We start from the raw sequence: 24,674 nt of genomic DNA, 5'->3' as shown, positions 1-24,674 counted from the left end.
CTGTGAGGGTCAGATTATACCTATGCAGATTTTACTGTATTGTCTCAATGGACAAATGCTTAACAGTCCTTGGCAAAGACAATAAGGGATTAAAACATCTCCACTGAGTTTTCTCCTTGCTCTAACAGGCTTTGGGAATTGGGTGTATTAGACAGAGGTCTAATTGTCATTGTTGTGCATTTTGTCAACTTTATCAATGAAGACGGCAAAGATATGAATTGATCTCTGATGTCTATGTACTTTCAAGGCTTACACAGCCAATTTAATCCTGATGAACATATTTAATAATAGAGTATTTTATAATTACTGGCCCAGATTTTTCTTTTCTTTTTAAAATATGTTTTTAAAATACATTTCTTTTTTAGTTTTTAGGTGGTCACAATATCTTTATTTTTTATTTTTATGTGGTGCTGAGGATCGAACCCAGTTCCTCATATATGCTAGGCAAGCACTCTACCACTGAGTCACAACCCCAGCCTTCAGATTTTCCTTATACAATATATATGTGTTTAATTTCTCCTTTTACTGTGCTCTCTCAGTATTTAATTCATCCCATATTTAATTTATCCAATTCTAGGTGTTGCACTGTTTGTTGAAACAGGCTTAAAAATCTGGCAGGAGGCCTTCTTACTTTTTTGCTCTTTTCAGTGTTGAGTGGAATTTTACATGATTGGTGCTTTCTGTATAGTTTCTTAAGCTGAATGCTCTTTAAAACTTTCCCATGCTTAGTCTAGACTACTGTTCCTGCAGGTGAACTGATAATCCAGGCTTGATTGCTGGGTATATTTAAAGGTATACAAGTTAATTGCTAGAGATAAAGGTGAGAGTACAGTATACTGAGCTGACTTAACACAAAGTGTTAGTCTAAGGGATGAAGTTTGTATTAATGATCTTCTTTAAATGTGTATGTGCCTTGTTATATATTGGAACTTCAGTTCTATTTGGGAGAAACCTTTTAGATTGGCTTCTTCTGAAAATAATATATACTGTTATACAGATGACAATACTTTGTTTTCCCTTTACATGGTTCATTATATTTTTTAAATGTCATAAAATGTGTGTTTTATAATAACTTTTGGAATTTCAATGTTTTTGTTCTACACGAGACCATACTGGAAAGTATGTGAGTTTAAAATAGGTTAAATGTACACAATCTCATTATTAGTTTGGCTGGTAATCTTGAAATTATTCTATTGCTTTTATATTTAAAATAAAACTTTAATCTGAAATATTCTTCTTCCTACTCAGTGGTTCTTAAAATTATAGTTTGCTATTTGTTTTTGAACTGTGTGCTTTTTTCAGGACTAACTTTTTTTTTTTTAGCTTTTTCTCCTGAGATGATGTTTTCTTTTCTTTTTTTTTTCCCCCATAGCTGTGTATGGGCAGAATGTCTTTATTTTATTTATTTTTATGTGGTGCTGAGGATCGAACCCAGTACCTCACACATGCTAGGCAAGCACTCTGCCACTGAGCTACAGCGCCAACCCTGATGTTTTATTCTTAATGATCCTTTTGAAAATGGAAGTTTATACAAGATATGAAGTCCTTACTATCAGTGTCCTACAAATGATTATCCTGATTGCAGCTAAAGTGCTCTATAGTCTTAATTTTTTTTTAATTTGACAGAGCATAGATAATGACTTTTTAATATGACTTTGCAGCAGTTTGTGGTCTAGAAGTGGCAATATGAGCTTCAAGAGGGACTGTTAATGTCTGTTTTTCACAGGAGTTCCAGTCTCTTGGCCATCCTTCCTTTTTCCTCTTTGCATTGTAGCTGTGTTTTGGGCTTTATTGTTGCTTTGTGAGTCCTCTCCTACTGTGAATATGAAGGTATGAAGGGTTTAGAAGAAGTGGGGCTAACAGTCTGCTGATGGAAGCTTTCCAGGCTAGTTACCCTGGCAGTTTTCTTTGTTGGAAATAAGCAAGAGTAAAGGGAGAAAAATTTTCTGAAATGCCAGAAGTGTTGCCAAGTGATATGCCGACAGCTGGGCCTGACAGTGGTTGCTGGACACCGGTCATTTCTTTCTGTCCCTTCTTCCTCCCGTCCCCTGAACAACCAGCTCTCCCAGAGGAATGCCTGTTCTCTTTCTAGAAGACAGCTCTAGCCCTCAGTTTTTCTGATAGGATGTTAATGTCTCTGAATGTTTTCAGCCTTAGCAATGAGGTTCTCCTTAATCATGCTCTCTGCCTCCTCATGCAGTTTTCAGATTTTACTTGTGAACCAACTCCATCTCTCTTTTAGTCCTCTTGCTCTCTTCAATGGCAGCACATACAGAGCCACTTTGAGGCTCATGACTTGAGACATGACAATAGGGCATTGATCAGGTTGGCTATATGTTTGGGATTTGTCAGTTCCTTTGTCCCTTTATTGTCTGCCTTTCAGTACCTTTTCTCTGTATTTCAAAAGAGCTTTGTGTACCTCCTCCCTTTATGTGTAATCTGGCTGGGCAACTTTCAGCTTTCTGTTCTCCTGCTCAAACAGCCATCACGAAAGTGGAATTTGGTATATGCCTCACTTCCAAAACAGGGTGCTCTTCTAGTTTTTTTCCATTCATTACAGACTTTTTTTTTTTTTTTTTTTTAAAGAAAAAGATTTCCTTGGATTTATAAAAGGTTTTACAATTTTGAATTTTTAGAGCTACAAAACCCCTGAAAAGGAAGTAATATGAAGAAGTAATATGAAGACAACGACTTATTCTGTAAATATAGACAGAATAATATATCAAGCTAGACCCTCACAACTCTCAAATACAAGATAATAGGATATGGATAGAGTATATTATAGATTTTTTTTAAATATTTATTTTTTTAGGTTAGATGGACACAACACAATGCCTTTATTTTTATATGGTGCTGAGGATCGAACCTGGGTCCCGCCCGTGCAAAGTGAGCAGTCTACCGCTGAGCCATAATCCCAGCCCTGATTTTTTTATATTCATGATAATATTAAAGTGTGGATACATTTTCATTTTTTCTTTCCCTTTAACATTTCATCAATGCAAAATTTCTTTCGATTTTAATTTTGTATTCTATATTTTCCTGTTCTCTAGGGCCTTTAGCATAAAACTAAATCTTTTGACCAACTTTAAAACAAAATTTTAAAAATATTTCTTTATAAGAGATGAATTAAATTTATTACCATAGTACCAAGAAAATTTTATTTCAAATGACTAATTCAGAATATCGGGGAGGGACACCATGAATTAAGTTAAACAGCAGACCTGTTAAAATGCAAGCATGTGTTGAACTGTACTTTCAATATGAGGAAGAATAAACTCTTGTGGTCTTTGTCCCCTCTGGCTTCTAATCTATAGCCAATTTTTCTTTATGTGGGGGTAGACATTTAGTTGTTCAGTTTAGAACTGAGGGACCAGTGTAAATTTAAGAAGAGCAGGAAAGAGAATGGAAGACTAATCCATTTGTAATGTTCCATTATGTAAGATATACCCTCTCCCAAGAGTAGGTCCTTAACGGTTGAGACCAGGTGTTCTTTGCTGGAGTCCAGCATAATGGCATCTCCATATTGAAGAGCCTCAGTCTCTGCCTCTCCCCATCTGTGTGCTTTGCTTGTCTCTGATAGATGGGACAGCTTGCTTATTTATCTAATATAACTGTAAGATTTCTGTAAGGGAATGACCAATAGTTGAATGACAAGAAGATAATAATGTATGTTCGTAATCTATAAATCTTTTGAACATTAGTCCCAAATTAGCCCTGTTTTGGTATATTAGAGACTGCTAATTATTTTATTACATATTTGTTGAAGATTCCTTTTTCTGTGAGTAAGCATATATATTTTTTTAATTACAGTATTTTGTTTGCCTACTTATCTATCTATTTATTTATTTATTTATTTTCTCTGTTAGAGTTTGACCCCAGGTCTGACACATGCTAGACAAGTGCTCTACCACTGAGGTAGAAAATATTTTCTCTCTAATTCACTCAGGCTGGCCTCAAATTTGTGATCCTCCTGCCTCAGTCCCACCCTGCTTAGTACCTCCCCCACCCCAGTGTGTGTGTGTGTGTGTGTGTGTGTGTGTGTGTGTGTTTGTTTGGTGGTGGTACTAGGGATTGAACCCAGAGGACTTATATCACTTCTCACCTTTAAATTTTTTTTTTTGAAGCAGGTTCTGGCTAAGTTATTCAGGCTGCCTTGAGCTTGCTTGTGATCCTCCTGCCTCAGACTCCTAAGTAGTTTGGATTACAGGAATGCATCACCATGCTCAGCTCCCCCTTTAAAAAAGAAAAAAAAAATTGGCGGGGGGCAAAATTTCCGGTTTTCAGGGAGGTTGAAAGACTAGCTGATTACATAGAGCAATTATAGTTTAATTTGATATAGTTAGAAAGAGAGTGTGTGTGTGTGGGGGGGGGGGTACTGGTGCTTGAACCTAGAAGCATTCTACCACTGAATTATAAATTTTCACATACCCCCCCCCACCTTTAAATTTTGTTAACAGGGTCTAGCCAAGTTGTCCAGGCTGGCCTTGAACTTGTGATCTTCCTGCCTCAGTCTTCAGAGTATCTGGGATTATGGGTGTATACTACTATGCCTGTCTAAAGTTAGAAGTTTTTAATTTAAACTTTAGAAGTGTTATTCTTCATAATCTAAATTTAGTATTTATGTGCTAGAAACTAAAATTCCTAATTATATATGCTTTGTTCTTTATTTGGTTTTCTATAATTATTTCATATTTTCTGGTAATCTCCCTGTATTCATGCTAGCAAAACATTTGAAATCAAATAAAAAAAAAAAACGGTTGACTATGCTTTTTTATCATGTTAAATGACATTTTAATAAATAGTGTCCTAAGGATGGCCATCCTGTTTTCTAAATATATGTCTATAGAGATCTTCTAGTTTATATACATAAGCATTTGGTAGTTTAATGTAAATACTAAAATTACAGACCAGCATTATTTGGATTTTCTGTAATTAGCTCTTTCTGAAGCTGAAATAAAGAAAGATTTCTCAAACACATGTTAGCTTTTGGTTTAAAAATTCTAACATTATCCAGACTTTTAAAAGTACTGTCTACCTGTTTCTTCATTGCTCAATATTGAGTGTGTGGTTTTCTATATATTCTTTTTGTATATAAATATAGGAATATTCACCTCTAAAATTATCTACACCCAGCAACAAGTTATGAAAAGTTTTAATAACTTGCCAAGTGCATGTATTTTTATGTAAAGTGTTCAAAAGAAATAAACAATCATATATTCCTTGGAAAAGATAAAAGGAAGTAAAAATACTAAGCTGAGCTGTTAATAGAGTTGGCTACAGTTAGTGAAGTCATGGATTTTCCTCTGTTTTTAAAAATTGTATAAACATGACCATCTATTCCCTTTTCATTGAAGGGAAAGTTGAGGACAGTTGTGATATAGCTACTATTGTAAACTGGAAAGTTTCAGGAGGAACAAATAGTAGTAAATGGAACAGGCTTATATACCTACCTGGTGGCCACCCTGTCTCTGTGTTGTGTCCTGCCTGGATACCAGCCCTCTCATCCTAGCATCACCTCTGCACAGTGCCTACACTGTAGGCAGCCTGCTTGCTTCCTGGCCACAGGGCCAGGGACCTTGGACAGAAGCATTCCTTTCTTGTTTTGCCTTAAGCTTCTACATTTCTGTTTGTTTTCAGCTTAGGTGGCCTATCTGCCTCAGAAATCCTGTCACACAGTAGAACTTCTGCTTTGATTCACTATTTTTTTTCTTTTTTAAATAAAAAACACTCTAGACTCTCTATTAGCAGCAGCAGCAGCTGCTGCTGCTGCTGCTTCTTCTTTTCTTCTTCTTCTTCTTCTTCTTTTAATATGTGACTTCCAGCTTTCATGTGACAAATGCTTACACTTTAGGACCTGTTCCTATTTTAGTAAGCAGTGAAAAACTCTTTGCAGTTGCACATCGACATTCCATTTAATCTTTCTTTTCTCCTTCAGGTTTCCTCTATGATCTACTGTGTGTGACACTTTAATAATTTTGGGTTTCCTTTCTTCCTCCTTGTTGTTTTCCAGGGTCTTTGTTGCATAGAACATTATCCCTGGCCCAGCTCCACCCTGGTTGGTTTTCCAGGCTATTTCCAGAATATTTGAAGATGTAAAGAACTCCTGGAAATAGGAGGTTATAATCACAGGCTCTGAAACCAGAATGACCCCTCTCCCAGCATTTGATAACTGTATAAACTGTGTCGTAGTTTCACATCTGTCAGATGGAATAGGAATATTATTTAGCTCACATGGTTGTTAATTGAAATAAATTGAGTAAGCAGGTCAGGTGTACTAGTCAATGCTTAAGGTATCGATGATACCCCTACACACACACACACACACACACACACTCTCTCTCTCTCTCTCTCTCTCTCTCTCTCTCTGTTTGATTTGGGTCTTCCATTCCTTATTGAATTATAAACTCCTTAACAGCAAGGATCTTGCCAATAAATTGTCACCTAAGCTGATTCCCCCCGTTATATTGGCATAATGTAGAGCAATGTCTCTGATTCTGGGAGCAGGACTTTAAATTGAAGAGATAAGGATCTAGAAGTCAACTTTTAAGACAATCTTAAAATGATTTAATGAGGGGGATAAAATAATCACTGATACCAGTATGCTGGTATCATTTGTTGGATCAATATTGGAAATAATATTCCAGGTATTGTGCATGGAAAGAAAAACTTTACTAAGTAAATCCATAAGACCAAGAAAAATTATAAATGTTTTTAAATATGCTCAATAGAAATGATAATCTGGGGCTGGGGATGTGGCTCAAGCGGTAGCCCGCTCTCCTGGCATGCATGCAGCCCGGGTTCAATCCTCAGCACCACATACAAACAAAGATGTTGTGTCCACCAATAACTAAAATATAAAATATTAAAATTCTCTCTCTCTCTCCTTCCCTCACTCTCTCTTAAAAAAAAGAAGAAATGATAATCTGATTACAAATGAGAAGATGAAAATTTATTTAATATATTAAAACTCTGACTTGAAAGTAAAAACTTTTGATTACATATTACTAACATTTGAAAATTTTATATCTTGAAGGTTTTTTTTTTTTTTTTTTTAAAGAGAGAGAGAGAATTTTAATATTTTTTTTTAGTTTTCGGCGAACACAACATCTTTGTTTATATGTGGTGCTGAGGATGGAACCCGGGCCGCATGCATGCCAGGCGAGCATGCTACTCCTTGAGCTACATCCCCAGCCCCGCTTGAAGGTTTTTAAAAAAATTTTTTTTGTAGTATTTGTAGATGGGTAGATGCCTTTACTTTGTTTACTTATTTATTTATTTTTTTATGTGGTGCTTAGGATTGAACCCCACGCTTCACGCATGCTAGGCAAGTGCTCTGCTACTGAGCTACAGCCCCAGTCCTTGAAGGTCTTTTTGTTTTGTTTTGTTAGTACCAAGGATTAGATTGAATCCAGGGGCACTTAACCATTAAGCCACATCCCCAGCCCTTTTTACTTTATTTTTAAAATTTTGAGATAGGGTCTTACTAAGTTACTTACGGCCTTGCCAAGTTGCTGAGGCTGACTTTGAACTTAGGATCCTCCTGCTTCAGCCTCCTAAGCTGCTGGAATTATAGGGCCACTATGGCTGGCTATAACTCAAGTTTAAATGGAAAGGCCTTAATGAGACATAACTATATATTTTTACTTAGCTATGATAATGAAAATAATTCTATTTTTTTTTCCTGAAAGCTTTCATTTTATAGGCTTTGCCTCTAGGAGAACATGTCTTTATTTACACATATCAGTATACAATCTTCTGTCATATTCAAATTTTGTTCAAATATGTAATACTTTGAATTAGGATATATGTAGAATTTGATTTCCGTTTTCAGAGATGGACAAATTTTTTATTTGTGGCATTTTAACAAATAATTAATATTTATTCTATACTTTCCAGGCATTTTCCCCATTTATGTGAAGTTTAAAATCTGCGTATGGCAGTTATATGCATTCCTTACTTGGTTACAAAGATATTTAGAAAATCAGTGGTCTCACTATTTTTTTTTTTTTTTAGTTTTATTGATTTCATTTTTTTTAAATACATGACAGTGGAATGCATTACCGTTGTTATTACACTATATAGAGTACAGTTTTTCATATCTTTGTATATAGAGTATGTTCTCACCAATTCATGCCTTTATACATGTACTTTTTTGCATTATAATTCTTTTTTTTTTGTAGAGAGAGAGAGAGAGAGAATTTTTTTTTTAATATTTATTTTTTTTAGTTATCGGCGGGCATAACATCTTTGTTTGTATGTGGTGCTGAGTATCGAACCCGGGCCGCCCGCATGCCAGGCGAGCGCGCTACCGCTTGAGCCACATCCCCAGCCCGCATTATAATTCTTATTACACATATATACAACAATTTTTCAATCTCTGTTTATATATAACCCAATTCGAGTCTTCATACTTGTACTTTGGATAATGAAGTCCATCACATTTCACTGCCCTTCCTAATCCCCTGCCCCCTCCCTTTCCCTCCCACCCCTCTTCCCTATCTAGAATTCATCTAATCCTCCCATGCTCCTCCTCCCTACCCCACTGGTCTCAGTATTTTTAACAAAGGGTAGTCATCGCAAAAAAACACTGCACATATTTAATTTAAAATGAGTAATTGTATTTTCCAATAAAACATTTTGGTTCATCATAGACTCGGTCCCACCCCACTTCTAAAAAAAATTTCAAAGAAAGAAATTTCTTTGTCAGACTTACTAAATGATATCAAGGATTCCTATTCACAACCTGAGATCTGTTGCTTAATTCTTGCTCAGAAGCCTTATTGTCTATCATTTATTCTACTCTTTCAATTAAGTTTTTATGTTGTGATCAAAGCCGAAAATTTTTTTAAAGTTAAAACTATTGAGAATTGCTACTCCTCTCCGAGAAAGATGTGAATTCCACTAATGTATATATATTCTAATTTGTGTTGAACTCTTAGGATTGAAGATCTCTTGACCTGTTCTGTGTATTTTCTTTGTGCTTTATGACTTAAAAAATTTTATTGAAGTAAAATTGGAATAATTGTCCCTACAGGTGATTTTTGTCCTTGTGTGAACATCAAGCATGTACTTAGAAAAACCTAAGCAAATTTAAAAAACTAGATTGCCTGTAAAGGCCTTCTTACACATGTATACAGTGTATATCCAGGGTATACCTGTTGTTCTTAGGTCTGTAATAAACAAAACGTGAGATTAAATCAACCACAAGGGAAGATGATGTGATCAAGAGATGTAAAGAGATGTCTGTGGCCATGGTTGACAGAACACAGCATAGAATTTTTTATTTGGTTTGGTTTTTGCAGTGCTGGTGATCCAGTCCAGGAGCTTTGCCTCAGAGCTATACCTCCATTCCACAGCACACTGTTTTACAGTAAACTTTTTTTTTTAATATATAGAAAAAGTACATACTAAGATAATAATAAAAATTGTAGTATAGTTAGTACATAAGCCAGTAACATAGTCTCTTGTTATTGAGTTTTATGTACTATATACATGATAGTACCTGCCATACTTTTACATGACTGGAAGCTCGTAGGTTCACTCCAGCCTCACTGCTAACACATATTGATTCATTGTTCTATGATGTTATGATGGCTTCTAATGTCACTAGGTGATGAGAATTTTTAAGCTGTGTTATAATCTTATGGGCCCACCATTATATGTGGTTCATCATTGACTGAAACATGTGGCTCATCACTGTATACCAATGTGTGGTTAGGTCAGCAGGGCCATGGCATATACTTGTGGAGCCATTTAACATTCTCTAGAGAGAAAACACTTCCATTCTTCCAAAGCTTTCCTATGCTTCTGTGAAATCTATCCTTTCTCTCTCATCTCATCTCCCAGACAATCTCTGATTAGTTTTAAAGTAATCACTGATGGGTTTAGATTTTTATGAAAATGGAGTTAGAGTTTTTTGTTTGTTTTGTGGTACTGGAGATGTACTTCCTCAGCCCTTTCCATTTTTTATTTTGAGACAGGGTCTAACTAAGTTATCAAGGCTGGCCTTGAACTTGCTATTCTTAGCCTATTAAGTTGCTATATTTACAGACTTTTTATTTTTATTTTTTAACTTTAATGAAGCCGAATTTACCATTTTGTTTTCTTTTTAAAGTTATGCTTGGAGCTGGGATTGTGGCTCAGTAGTAGAGTGCTTGCCTCGCATGTGTGAGGCAACTAGGTTCAATTCTCATCACCACATATAAATAAATGAATAAAATAAAGTCCATCAATATCTAAAAAACAAATTATGCTCGTTTGTGTTTTGAGAAATCGTCTACCCCAAGATCATGAACATATTTTCTGTTTTAGGTCTTACATTTGAGTTAATTTTTGTAGATTATGTGGAATGTAAGTATGGATCAGTGTGGGTTTTTGTTGTTTTGTTTGTTCCACATGGTTATCCAGTTGATTCAGCTCTGTTGAAAAGACATTTTCCCTCTTTCAAGTTGCCTTTGCAACTTTGACAAAAATCAATTGGCCAAACACATGTGAGTCTATTTCTGAACTCTTTCATTGTTTGGTGTCTATCGTTACACCAGTACCAAAGGTCTTGACTACTGTTGCTTTATAGTAAATCTTGAAATCAGATAGGGTAGATCATTTAATTTGGTTCTTTTAAAAACTCTTTGGTTGTTATAGAACATTTGCTATATATTTCTGTCCTTGCCAATTTCTACTAAAAATTTTGATGGGGATTGCATAGAATGTACAGATAGATGCACTGGGAGCCAATTACCATTCTAACTGTATTGAATCTTAAAATCTCTAGACTTGAAATTTTCTTAGCAATAGTTTGTAGTTTTTAGTGCAGAGGCCATGTATATCTTTTGTTAAAAATTGTACCTAGGAATTTTATAATTTTTGATGCTACCATAAATGGGATTGTTTTGCTTAATTTTACCTTTTAATTATCTGCTTGCTAATATATAAGAATTCAGATCATTTTGGTAGTGTATGCCTGTAATCCCAGTGACTTGGGAGGCTGAGGCAGGAGGATTGCAAGTTCAAGACCAATCTCAGAAATTTAGTGAGGCCCTAAGCAGTTTAGCAATATCCTGTCTCAAAATCAAAAAAGAAAAACAGAATTAAGTTCTTTTAGGTTAATGTGAATAAACATAAAACCTGACTGGTGGGAAAAAAAGAATTCAGTTTATTTACATTTTTTACCCCAATGCTGAGGATTAAACTGATTTTTGATATATTATCTTTCATCCAGCAATTCTACTAAATTGCTGAGTGAATTTGCTAAATATTCTGCTAATATTTATATGCTAGTCATTGTTTTCTAGATTTTCTATGTAAAAAAACTAGGTTGTCAATAAGGACATTTCAGTTTTTTTCTTTTCCATTCTTTATGATTATTATTATCATTTTAAAAAAAATTTTTGCCTGTTGATTTTTTAAATTTTTTTTTTCCTGGCTTCTGTGGATTTTTAGCATTGATTTTCTGTTATCTATTGACTCTTTTGGGGTATCTCTTTGTATTTATTTTATTCTTTTTATAACTTTATTTATTTATTTTTTTAATGTTGTGCTGAGAATCGAACCGAGTGCCTCTATAACTGAGTGATAGCCCAGCTCTTATGTTTATTTTTAAGTAGTTTTTTTTTTTTTTTTTTGCAGTACTGAGGACTGTAGGTAAATGTATTTACCTAAGCTGTCATAGTATCCCTCAAGTTAATACTGAACATGTCAAGTAGAATATAGAAGGCTTGTAGCCGTAGTGAGTCTTTCTCCACAGATTTTTATTCTGTGACTGTCATCTATATTTTATTTATATGGAAACACCTCCTAGACAGTGTTGCAGTAGTTACTTTTCAACAGTTTACATATCTTAAAGAGGTTAGTAAGAAAAAATAACTTTATATTCATGCAGATATTTGCCATTTCTGTTGATCTTCCTTCATTCCCTAAGATCTAAATTTCTCTCTAAATTTTTCATTTGATTCTTCTTAAATAATTTTTCATTGTCTAATGGGAAGCTGTGTCTTTCCATTCATTTTTTGTGTTTACCTTTACCTCATGGAGCATAGGGATAATAGTTGATCTAAAGTTTTTGATATCGGCTGGGAATGTTGCTCAGTGGTAGAACATTTGCAAGCACGTATGTGCAAAGTTCTGAGTTCAGTTCCTGGTCTTGCCAAAAAAATAAATAAAATTAATAAATGAAGTCTTTGTGAGATAATTTCAACACTTTATCATCTTAGAGTTGGCACATATTAATTGCATTTTTTAAAAATAAAAGTTACATTTTCCTACTTATTTTATATCAAGTGATTTTGGATTTTATCCTGGCCATGTCAATTTCATGTGGTGTAGATTCTGTGTGCTGTGGTAAGCCTTGGCAGAATGCTGTTTGTGCAGTTAATCAGGCACTTAATTTGTTTAGGTGTGGTCTCCAGGTCTTCTCTGCTGTGTGTGGAGAGGCATTCCATTCTCAGTTGAGTTTCCAAGATTATTCTTGTACATCCACTGCTCAGGAGTGAGCCTGAGGCTAGTTCATTTACAAAATTGGAGGAGGTCCCTTCTCTCAGCTTTCTCCTCTCTGGTTTTCTCCACATTCTATGGTCCACAGAGAACTTTTTTTGTGTTTTGCCTTGAGTTTTTAGTTTTAGTTATTTAAGCAAAAGGTCTGGGGTGGGTTTGTACTTCCCTAGCGGAATTGAAACTGTGGTGTGTGACATTTAAAAATCTTACATATGTGATTATTTTTCTAGAATATAGTGGCCCTTCACAAATTATTTTTTAAATTATAGTAATGCAGGTTGTAAATATATGTAAAAATAGGAACAAAACATTTTAAGCCTTGTTATCACCATGTTTTATCCAGGTAGCATAGAACTGAAAAGGAGAAAGATTTGGAAGATTTGACTCAGTTTTTTTTTTTTTTTTCTTTTATGGTGCCGGGGATTGAACCTAGGGCCGAGTGCAAGCACTCTACCAGCTGAGCTATATCTCCAGGCCTTAACTCAGTTCTTCCTCTACGTGTTGCTACTTTTGTCTGGGGTTCCCTGGGAGTTGTGGAGGACCCAGCTGTGAATGGCATTGGAAGGACCTTGGGGCAGAAGGAAGATAAGTGGGGATATTTAATTCTCATGCTTCAGTAGACAATTCAGGAGCCACTTGTCAAAAGAAACTAACTTTATTTTTAGAACCACACAAGCCAAACAAAACAGCTCCTCAGGGAAAAACCCTCAGAGCCCAACTGCCACCACCGGCTTCCCACAAGCCACACTCCCCAACCACCAGCCTCCACACCTCCCACAATCCTCTTCCTCTTGAGGCCGATTGGCTGGGTCGCATGGGTGGAGCCAAAAAGTCCCCCAATGAGCAGCTCCGTGAAAGGGCAGGGAAATAGCCCAATGAGCTTCACCGCAGAGGAGCCAATCAGCTAGATGTTGCTGGGGCCGCCCTGAACCAATCATCAGCTGGCAGTCTGAAAGTTTGCTGGGGCCCCTTCAGCTCATCAGCTGGCAGTCTGAAAGTTTGCTGGGGCCCCTTCGGCTGTGGCTCTCAACAAGTGGGGATATTTAATTCTCATGCTTCAGCAGCATTTGGCTGTCTGTGAGTAGGTAAGCCTGGAAGGCACACCTTCCATACCTCTGAGTGATTTCACTCTTATTAGGTTCTAACTAATAGCCAGACCACTGACTCTAAAGGAATAGGGCTTGAGTTAGAGAGGGGAAGCAAGAGAAATGTACAGTATCATTAGTGGCAGGTGCAGGGTGGACTCTGCAGTCCATTTGCTTGTCACTTAACAGATGTAAGATGCAGGGGAAGTAGAGATAGCTGTCAGAAGGACCAAAAGATAAATGTAGTCTAATGTTGGTCATAAGGCGAAGGCTTTGAGGGAAGAGATTCACAAAGGACAGGTAGTTGTTTCCTAAATACCAGTGTAGGATTGTAAACAGCAAATCATCTTAGGTGCTTTGCAGGAACTGATGATAATTCAAGTATACTTCAAGTCATAAGTTGTTATACTTATGTCTAGTTATGACCCTCTCAATAAGTGAGAATGGCCTATTTTTTAATGCTTTCATTATCATAACTTAGAATTAAGAGAATGCTAGCTTCATAAAATAAATTGAGAAGTGTTTGACCTTTTTCTGTGAATTGTTTTTGGTAACAGGTTATATTTGTTCCTAGAAGGTGAGTTCAAACTCACTTCCACAATATTTTTTTTCTTATTCCTTTTTAATTTTATGTTTTTTTATTTCCATTATTGTTTCTTACCTTTTTAAAGGTTACTTTTAGAAATTTATAGGGAAGTAGAAGTGTATCCATTCCCTCTATATTTGCAACTTTATTGCATAGAATTAAGCATAGCATCTTTTCAAGCAGTAATTCTATAGAAAATATTAGCAAATTAAACCTAAGATAATTTAATATTAGGTAATACATCACTATAATTTAAGGTGTTAATTAAAGGAAAAATACATGATTATTTTAGATTTTAAGAAGAAAATCTTCTGAAAAGAATATTTAAGCTGGCACAAGTCTGTGATCCCAGCTACTTGGGAGTCTGAGGCAGAAGAATCTTGGGCAACTTAGCAAGATCCTATCTCAAAAAAAGAGAAAGAAAGAAAAGAAGGGACTGGGGATGTGGTAGAGTACTTGCCTAGCATGCCCAAGGCCTTAGGTTCCAACCCCAGCACTCACCCCACAGCTGTTAATTAATAAAAATGTTAAGTAAAATAGGAATAGAAGGAAACTACCTAAACACCCTAAAGACTACCAAAATACAGCTAAAAATAAACTTATCAAAATACAAAAGTACTGAAAACTATCACCACAAGAATCAGAGACAATATCAAAATTACTGCTATTACAACTTTTTTTATAGCTTGATTGTATCATTTTGAACTAATAATATAAGGCTAAACTCTTTCAAGAGATTCACCTGCTAGATGGATTAGCACCAGTAAGAAAATATGGATAAAGTATAACTTGACTGGGTACAAAGAAATCAATAACTTTTTTTGTATTTTGCATGAACAGTGAAGAATTGAAGTAAACCAGAATGAACATGAACAGAATGCATTTTCCTCTTCTGTATTTTGAATATTTGTTTTAGTATGATTTAAAAATTTGGGGCTTTTCATTTTTTGAATGCTCAATGAAAAAGGTGTATGGTAGGTCAGTTTTGAAAGAATTTTAAGAGGACTGAGTGAGATAAAATGCATTAAAAAGTTTTGGAGCTGGGCATGGTGGCACATACTTGTAATCCCAGTGGCTCAGGAGGCTGAGATAAGAGGATCTTTAGTTCAAAGCCAGCCTCAGCAAAAAGCGAGGTGATAAACAATTCAGTTGAGACCCTGTCTCTAAAATACAAAAAGTAGGGCTGAGGATGTCGCTCAGTGGTCTAGTGCCCCTGAGTTCAATCCCTGGCGCACCCCTTGCCCCAAAAATAAGTTTTAGAAAATTACCAGGTAATTTTACCTGCCTATATACTATATGGCGTGAAAAGCAGTGAAGGAAGAGGTCAGCACCTGCAGCTTCTAAGGGACTTGTCATAAGAAGTAATCCTGTTCAAAACTGAATTCTCAGGTACCCACCTAAATATGGTGGGCTGACGACATGTTCTTCCTTCTTCTTTAAAGGTTGCCGCAATCATACAGGATGCACAATAGATGCTAACTCAGGAACAGTAGAAGATAAGATATGATGGCATAAGATAACAGTAGAGAAAATCTAGACAAAAGATTTTAGCAGTATTTTTGTAAACCATAAGGGAATGAAGGAGTTGGTAAGAGAGTTCACAGAGGAGGATAGAAATTAACTCCCTACAGGAGTCTACAAAGAGGAGCTAGAGTGCTGGCTTGCCCCAGGGTATCTTGAGAGGCTTCCACTTGTTTGGACATGCCAGGTATTCCCAAAGGCAGCAGCTTAAAATGGGAACTCTTTAAATGTCTCATTCAGATTTTTTTTGGACGATAATGTTCTATACCCCTTGCAGAAAAGGGACTGCTTCAATCTCCTTTTTTCTGGAGAGGTGGGAAAGATGCTGGAATCAGAGAAGCTCCAGGATAGAGGGGTGAAGCAAGAGCCTGACATCTGTACTCTGTAGGTAGGAGCCTCACCTTCTCTTTCCCCAGGCCAGCATTTAGATGATGCTGTACTCTTCTCATCCCACCCAACACTTTTTTCTGGCAAAGACAGGCTGCTTCAGTGAATACTAGCATTGGGAGGTCTCCCAGTGAAAAGGCAACTATGTGCCCCTGGTCATCGTATGGAGCAGTCCATCAATCAACATGCCTTCCTCCTGAGCCAAGCATCTGAGTTAGTGCCTCACTCTAAAAATGAAGGACTGTCCAGTTGTTGGAGGGGAAAGGAGGAGGCATGGGGTTATAAATAATGGTGGCATGTGATGATCATTATTATCCAAAGTACATGTATAAAGACACTAATTGGGGGGAATATACTTTGTATACAACCAGATATATGAAAAATTGTGCTCTATATGTGTAATAAGAATTGTGATGCATTCTGCTGTCATATGTAAATAAAAAATAAAGGAGCATCCAAGGATCATTGGATTGTGATGAAGTCCTCAAAAGTGAAGGACACCTAATCAGTCAGCCTGCCAACAAACAAAAAAGGAACTTGGAGGAAATGAATGATTCACGAAATGAATGAAAACTAAAAAACAAAATGAACCAAAGAATTAGTTAAAAATTTTAAAAATAGAGAAAGTACTAGGAATAGAGTCAAGAATGAGAAGGAGCTTTTGGAAATTTGAAAGTATAATCGTGGGGGGAAATTTCATGAACATATTGAAAATTGAAATCAGAGTATATTGGTGCATGTAATTCTCATGTTTTTAGATCTAAATTTATCTAAAATTTTTTAATCTGAGTATTTGGTAGTCTTTTTTTCAACTTTGTGCATTTACTGTTAAACTAAAGTGTAAGGAAAAAGTATTCATTAAATCTGCATTTTTTTTTAAGTTAGGAAAGTGGACTATCTTTGTTTCATATCTCTGTTCATGATTAGTAATGTCTAATGGGAAGTTTTGGAGCATTAGATACGTGTTTGTATTCTGAGCAAACATTCGTGGAGTAAGTATTGTTTACTCCTTTCTCATAATCTTAAAACAGCAATTCAGAGATTGCTTTTCATAGGTGAAACAGCCTGTGAAGTTAATTGCCTTTGCTCAAATCCCAGTACTGTCACCAAATGTATGGTATTGCTGTAATTACTTCTATGTTAATCAGCTTTGTGTCACTGTGACCAAACTACCTGACAAGAATAACTTAGAAAAGGGGATATTTATTTTGGCTCACAGCTCCAGAGATTCAGTCCATATTCATCCAAGTTCATTCCCCGGGGCCCAAAGTGAAGCAGAACATCCTGGTGGAAGGGTGTGGTGGAGGGAAGCTGCTCCACTCCGTGGCAGTCAGGAAGTAGAGAGAGGACACAGGGAAAATGAGACCCTTCCAAGTGACACCTCCAACCATGCCCCTTCTGCCTACGGTTACCACCCAATCAGTCCATTCAAATTAGGATGGACTGATTATGTTATGGCTCTCATAATCCAACCACTTAATCTTCAAATATTCCTGCATTAACACAGGAGCTTTTAGGGGACTCCTCATATACAAACCATAACAACTTTCCTTTCTTGTTCTCATTTTCCTCATCTGTAATATGGGGATGGTGGTAATAGTACCTATCTCACAGAGTTAGGATGACAGTGAGTGGAGCATAAGACCTATAAAACACCTACTACAATGTACAATTTACAACAAGTGCTCAATAATAAGCTACTGTAACCATCAAACTGATGGAGTGGTGTATCCAGATAGTTGAGGGGAGAAAAAGAAAACCTAAAAAGTAACATTTATAGCACTAATGATACAATAGGCTGTCCGATGGTAATGGTATTACTCGCCTCTGATAGCTTCAAGTTGCCAGTCTCAGTAGGCATTCCTGTGTCTATCACTATATCTGACACTGAGTCTATTCAGAGAATAAAAGGATGAAACCCTTTCATTGTAACTTTGATTTGTAGAGCCATACTCCACTTCTAATGTTGTCTTCTGATAAAGACGATATATTAGTGTGTTTATAATTAAGTATACAGGAGTGAATTTTTCATAAACGTAACTGTTGCATTTCAATTACAGGCCCCAATTAGCAAGGCAAAAGTAACAGAACCATGGCTCAGTTTCCAACACCTTTTGGTGGTAAGTTTTCGGAAATTTCTCTTTTTTAATGTACTTCAGGGCCAGATTTTTAAAACTTACTATCTATAATAGAAGATTTCAGAGAAAAAAAAAAAAAGTAGAGTGAATTGGCCAGCTCTTGTCTAGCATGTGTGAGGCCCTGGGTTCAATTCCCCAGTGCTGCTAAAGGATAAAAAGGGGAGGGGGGACAAAATTAGAGTGAATAATAAGTCAGACCTCATGTACCCCATCATATGGCTTCCATAATTATCAACTCATGGCCAATATTGTTTCGTCTGGATTCTTTTGTAGTAACTCCCAGGCATCATTTTATTTCACCCATAAATATTTTAGGACATTTATCTAGAAGATAACATTTTTAAGACATAACTATAATACCATTATCAAACTTATAAAAATTTATATACTACGTTGTCATACCTATAAAATTTTATAATTACTTTCCCTAATAGTCTTGATATTTTTTTTGCTAAGGTTGTTTTTTAAATTTGGATCCAAATAAAGTTCCTGTGTTGCAGGGTAGTTCATCTGTCTCCTAAGTCTCTTGGTTTGTGAACTCTTCCCTCTGTCCCTGTTTTTTCTTTTCAATTTATTTGGTGAAGTGTCTGGATCATTTATTCTCTACTTTTTCAGAGCCTGAATGTGAAGTGTGATATTTTTATTTATTTTACTTTAGTTTATCTATTTGAAACATAACAATCTGCATAAAATATATTTTCAGGTAATTTTTCCTGACCTTATTAGGAAATTGTTAAATGCTGTATTTTTTTTTTTTTTTTTTTTTCGGTCCTGGAGATTGAACCCATGGCCTTACACATTTACCTATTTCATAACTTTTCACTATAACATTTAAGGCACCTGGCGGTGCAGTTTTAAGTTTTAATTAATCTGTTGGTTAGATATATGTAAATAAATTATGAATTCACTATCTTCATATAATCCTGACCATAGGGTTATAGACAAGCTTCTATAAAAGGAATTTGTGGTGGCTATGGCTTGTAGCTCAGTGGTAGAGCACTTGTTTAGCATGTGTGAGGCACTGGGTTTAATTCTCGGTTCCACATAAAAATAAAAAAGGTATTGTGTCTATCTATAACTAAAAAAAATGAATTTTGCCAATTTGGTTTTGGTTCTGCTTTCCTTATATTTTCTAACTTTATATAATTCCTTCCAAAGACAAGCAGATGTTATTTTATCAAACCATTTATTACACATTGACAGAACCTGGAAGTGCTATGGATTGTGTGTGTGTGAAAGTGCTATGGATTGTGTGTGTGTGAGCATCTTGTTTTTCTCACTGAATAACTTATCTTTTATTTGGCCTGTAGGCAGCCTGGATATCTGGGCCATAACTGTTGAGGAAAGAGCGAAGCATGATCAGCAGTTCCATAGTTTAAAGCCGATATCTGGATTTATTACTGGTAATGGGAGTCACTATTTTCATAGTCTTACTTAACATTAGTGCATATATTTGTAGAAATCTATTATGTACATATAACCAGAGGTTGGCACATATAACCAAGGAGACAGTTGACTTGTTTTGCTATTAACTGTGAGCCTGTAATTTATGATTGCTTTTCTCATATCCATTCAAACTTTGTTTGTATTCTTTGTGCATATCAAGCCACTTAATTGTCTGGGGCATATCACTGATGGCAACTGGTTACCTTCAAAGGACCAGGTTGTTTTCTTTAAGTAAGGGAGGGGTAGACTGTGGCTCTAAAGCTAAAACACTTGCTCAGTTTTGGTCCTGAGCTGGTTTGGGAAACTGTTAACAGATTCTGAACATTTTTTAAAAGGGACTTTTCCTATCTCTCTAAAGTTCCTTTCGTATGTTGCCTTTTCTGCTATCTTTCATGTTTGATTACTCTTCAGGAATTCACTTTAGGAAAAGTGGGTTATGGATTTCCTGGGGAAATATTTTTGCTTGTGTTTGTATCATAGCTCTCCCTAATTAATTTTCATAATTGATGTAATTGTTTTATATTTTCCATAAATATATAAGAAGTACCCCAAATTTGGAGCATTAGGTATTGAGAGTAGCAAAGAATGCTTTATAAAGTAGAAATATCTGGGCTGGGGTTATGGCTCAGTGGAGGAACACTTGCCTAGCACTCATGAGACTCTGGGTTTGATCCCAGCACCAAATAAAAAATCTAAATGAACAAAATAAATGTATTGTGTCCATCTACAACTAAAAATATAAATAAATAAATAAAGTAGAAGAATGACTCATCAGTTGTTTCCTAAGGATTCCTGTAGATCTGTAGATATGCTTTGTCATTGTGCTAGTTAGCTTTCCATTATTTGTAACAAAATATCTGAGATAATCAACTTAAGAAAAGGTTTATTTGGCTCATATTTTTTGGAGATTTCATTCTGTGACTGAGTAGCACTGTTGATTTGGGCCAATAGTGACACTGTACATTATGGTGAAAGTGTTTGATAGAAGAAACCTGTTCACCTCAGGGCCTGCTACAAAAGAAAGGGTCCCTTTATTCCATTTCGGGGCATACCCCTGATGATCTGAGACCTCCCACTTGGCCAAACCTCTTAAAAGGTTCCAACCCCCCTTTTCCCCAGTACCAACCTGATGACTAAGCCTTTAACACATTGGCCTATGGGGGACATTTAGTATCCAGTCTAGAGTATTCAAAAGGGGTAGATAACTTCTTAATAGCATATTAAAGTGGACAACCTATCCCAGCAAATAGTTTGCCCTTTCTGAGATGATTTTTCAGAGCCTTCAGGTTTTGGGTTAGTGCTGATGGTTTCATTCTACTGTTGCTTATAGGTTCACCATTTCAATATTTATAGGATTATCACTCTTATTTTTGTGATTTTTTTGCTAGGAGTGGAATTCCAGCAACTTTTGTTTTTTCTGAAACTTTTTTCACTTAATTTACAGGTGATCAAGCAAGGAACTTTTTTTTTCAATCTGGATTACCTCAGCCTGTTTTAGCACAGATATGGTAAGTTGCAATTTTGCATAGCAGAATGTAAAAGACAGTATTGTCCAATTCGGTTTATTTGTTTGGTATTTTGGTTTCTTATTCTATATAGAAGGAGTATATATCTGTTTAGTCTGAAATAATCATTTCTTATCAGAGAAATTCTTCTCAAAAGTATCTTTCTGATTTAAAAGTTTAAAAAGGAGGTGACATTTAAATGGCATTGCTGTGTCAAAAAGTCAAACTTCCTTGAAACTTTGAAATTTTGATATTTTTTTCCTAATTATTTTGGCCAGTTTTTTTTCTGACCTTCTGCTAAATAAATTTGTGATGACTTTTTTTTTTTTTTTACTTTTATTAATAGCTCTTGTTAGGAAAAAGAAAAGAAATAATATCTGTAGGAATCTGTTCCCAAAAGAAATATCTTTTTTTAAACTTTTTAAAACTTTTAAAAACTTTTTTAAAATTCTGATTTGTTATATATGTCAGCAGAATGCATTTCAATTCATAGTATACATACAGAGCACAATTTTTCTTGTCCCACTTGTACACAAAGTAGAGTCACACCATTTGTGTCTTCATACATGTACTTGGGGTAATGATATCCATCTCATTCCACATCTTTCTTGTCCCCTGCCCCCACCCTTCCTTGCCCTCCCCTTTGCCCTATGTAAAGTTCTTCCATTCCTCCCTTGCCTCCCCCCATCCCCTATGGATCAGCATCCCCATATCAGAGAAAACATTTGGCATTTGGTTCCAAAAGAAATATCTTTGAAAAGTAATATGAAATTTCTGAACTAAAGATATGCTAAGGCAATGGAATAATGCAGAACAAGACCTGTCTTCCAACCCTGATTCTTATACTTATTTAGTTTCTAAACCTTGGATATAACTTGACTTCTTTAAGACTAAGTTTTAAAAATTATAGATAATAATAGCTGCTTGAGCAAATCACCCCTTTATACAAATCTTATTCTTATGTGGTTGTTCTGGGTGGGTTCCAGAGTTGGCCTTGTTCCTTTTGGTAGAGAGGGATGGGAAGGACTCTGAAGTTTTAGGCAGTCCCTGTGTCAACCATCTGGGGAATAACAGAATTTTGCATTGAAAATTGAGAACTGTTAATGTGGCCCTCCCCCACAGCTCCAGAAACCTTTCCTGGGTCTGTACTTGTTTCAAATACATGAGAGGTATAGATTGATGAGCAGTATGTGTTAGAAGCCTTTATAATGTTTTGTTACCATGTGGAAACTACATTCCAGTTAGCTTCTCAACTTTAAACTGTAAAACATTCATATTTTGAGGACTTCTTGTCTCTGTAACCTGATTTCTTCTGAAAATTATAGAAACCTGAATTCTCAGAACATGGGGTTTGGTCATTGTGTGTATTGCCAAATTATAACAGTGTCCAAAAATGACACATCTTCCTAGAAATTATCTTACTAATAAGGAACTGGAAGAAAATTGGCAAATGTCCTTTTGGCAACTGAAATGCTTAGAATTATTTCAGCCTTGACCTAGTTTGGACAGGAAGGGGAGAAAGTAGAACAGATAGACAAGAACCAGAGGTATAGGAAAGAAAAAGAAGTATGGGCAAAGAGGTTGGGTGAGGACTTAGAAATCTGAGATAATAGGTTCGTTTGAAATGGAGAGAAATGAAGGGGAGGGAGGAGTGCCACATGGAAATGGGCCATGAGAGAAAAGGTGGAATCCAGATGCATAAGGGCCAATGATTATACAGGCTAGTGATCTGGTTTGAGAATGGGGGTGGGGCAGGGTAAATGCCATAGAATTTATAGGATACTTTCATGTCAGAAGGACTTCAACACCCATCAAGATCAGTTTGCCAAACTCATCTCTTAGGGATTAGGAAAGTTACTCTTGACTCTTAATCTCATCTCTCCCACCCCTTGCTCTCTACTCTTCACCATAGCAGTTCATGCCATTGAGAGTCATCATCCAGATGCTGAAACCTTAACGTGGGAGCCATATCTGATTCCTCTTTTCATCCTGCATATCAGTTCATCAGCGTGTTCTGACTTCATTGGTAGACTTTAACCCCAGTCTGACCACTTCTATCTCTCTTTGCTGCTGTCATCTCACCTGGGTCCACTGATAGAGCACCTAGGCTGGATTCTCTTTCACACTTGCCCTTTGAGATTCCATTCTCCAATAATCCTTTTTAAGAAGTAAATCCAATTACTGCTGTCCATTGAGAATGAGATCCAGTCATTACCAAGGCTACAAATGCTAATAGAATTCTGGCTTTTTCGTCCTTGATTCCTGTTCTCCAGGAACTGACCTTCTCTTTTTAGTTTTATTTTTTAAAGATAGAGAAAAGAGATAGAGAGAATTTTTTTAATATTTATTTTTCAGTTTTCAGTGGACACAATATCTTTATTTTATTTTATGTGGTGCGAGGATCGAACCCAGCGCCCCGGGAATGCCAGGCGAGCGCGTTACTGTTTGAGCCACATACCCAGTCCTGGACTTTCTATTTTTAATTGTGACAGATTTCTCCTTACTTCAGGATCATTGCACTTGGTATCTCTTATTCTTTAATCCAGTTCTGTTACCATTTAGGCTTCAGTTTGTCACCATCCAGAGAGGTGTTCCCTGACCAACTAGTCTAAAGTGGTTCCCTCTGTTTACCTGTTCCTCTCTCCCTTCTTGTCTTTCCCATTACTTAATAAAAGTGATCACCATGAAGACTAATCTGATTTGTTCTCTTGTTTACTGCCTGCTTACATCGAAGTATAAACTCTGTGAGAGGAGGGAACTTTCTATTTTTTTCACCGTTTAAACTCCAGTTTCTTCATAGTGCCTAGACTTTTGTAGCCACCCCATTCATAGAAGCTTTTTGAATGAATAAGTGACTAAGATGGGTTAATATACATTATTGCTTGGCCTTAAATTTTAGCTTAATAGGCACCACCTAGGAGATAAGTAGCCTGTGACAAGTCTGTGTGGAAGAGACTTCTCCTGCCCTGTGGTGGTACATGAGATGGTGTAGGAAGTCTGGCCTCTTTCCTTAATCCTATAATATATGCAAAGGACTTTCCAAATTGCCATACTCATGTAGTACAAACAACAAATCTTTAAGTAGAGTTCAAGACTGCTTTGTATTTCTTTCTATTTTTAAAATAAGAACATAATAAAGTATTATATTGACAAGTTATTTGGGTTCACTTTTCTTTCTCATTCCTGTGAGGTTATGTTAATATGTTGTTTACTTAAAATACTCTTAGGTGTCCCTTCTCATGTTACTTTTTGAATACATAATGCATTACCAAGGTTCTAAAAGCCAAGAGTGTGCAAAAGAGATATATCAGATTAGGCTATTCATTTTCTTGCTTTTCTGTTCCTTCATTCCCTTCTCCCACTGATTTTATTAGGATTGTGTGTGTGTGCGTGTGTGTGTGTGTGTGTAAAAAAACAGGCCCAATATGTGTAATGTATATGTGAATATATTTATATTATTTCCTTTTTTTTCTTACATTAAAGATAACCTAGAAATGCTTTTTTGTTATTTGCTTTT

General features: G+C 36.0%; 1 protein-coding gene across 1 annotated transcript in view; it reads left to right on the top strand.

Annotated features, from left to right (window-relative positions):
* The window catches only part of Itsn1 (intersectin 1), a 206,751-nt gene that overhangs the window by 44,505 nt on the left and 137,572 nt on the right, over nt 1-24,674 (top strand). The window contains exons 2-4 of the mRNA XM_076868630.2: nt 18,129-18,188; nt 19,517-19,609; nt 21,097-21,160. Of these exons, the coding sequence (XP_076724745.1) occupies nt 18,161-18,188; nt 19,517-19,609; nt 21,097-21,160 (185 nt within the window). The 5' untranslated portion in view covers nt 18,129-18,160. The remainder of the gene's footprint in view (nt 1-18,128; nt 18,189-19,516; nt 19,610-21,096; nt 21,161-24,674) is intronic.

Source organism: Callospermophilus lateralis, chromosome 10 (genome assembly GCF_048772815.1).
Source record: "Callospermophilus lateralis isolate mCalLat2 chromosome 10, mCalLat2.hap1, whole genome shotgun sequence".
Classification (NCBI taxonomy): Eukaryota; Metazoa; Chordata; class Mammalia; order Rodentia; family Sciuridae; genus Callospermophilus; species Callospermophilus lateralis.
Note: the sequence above shows the minus strand (reverse complement) of the source record. Positions and strands in the feature narration are given on the sequence as shown.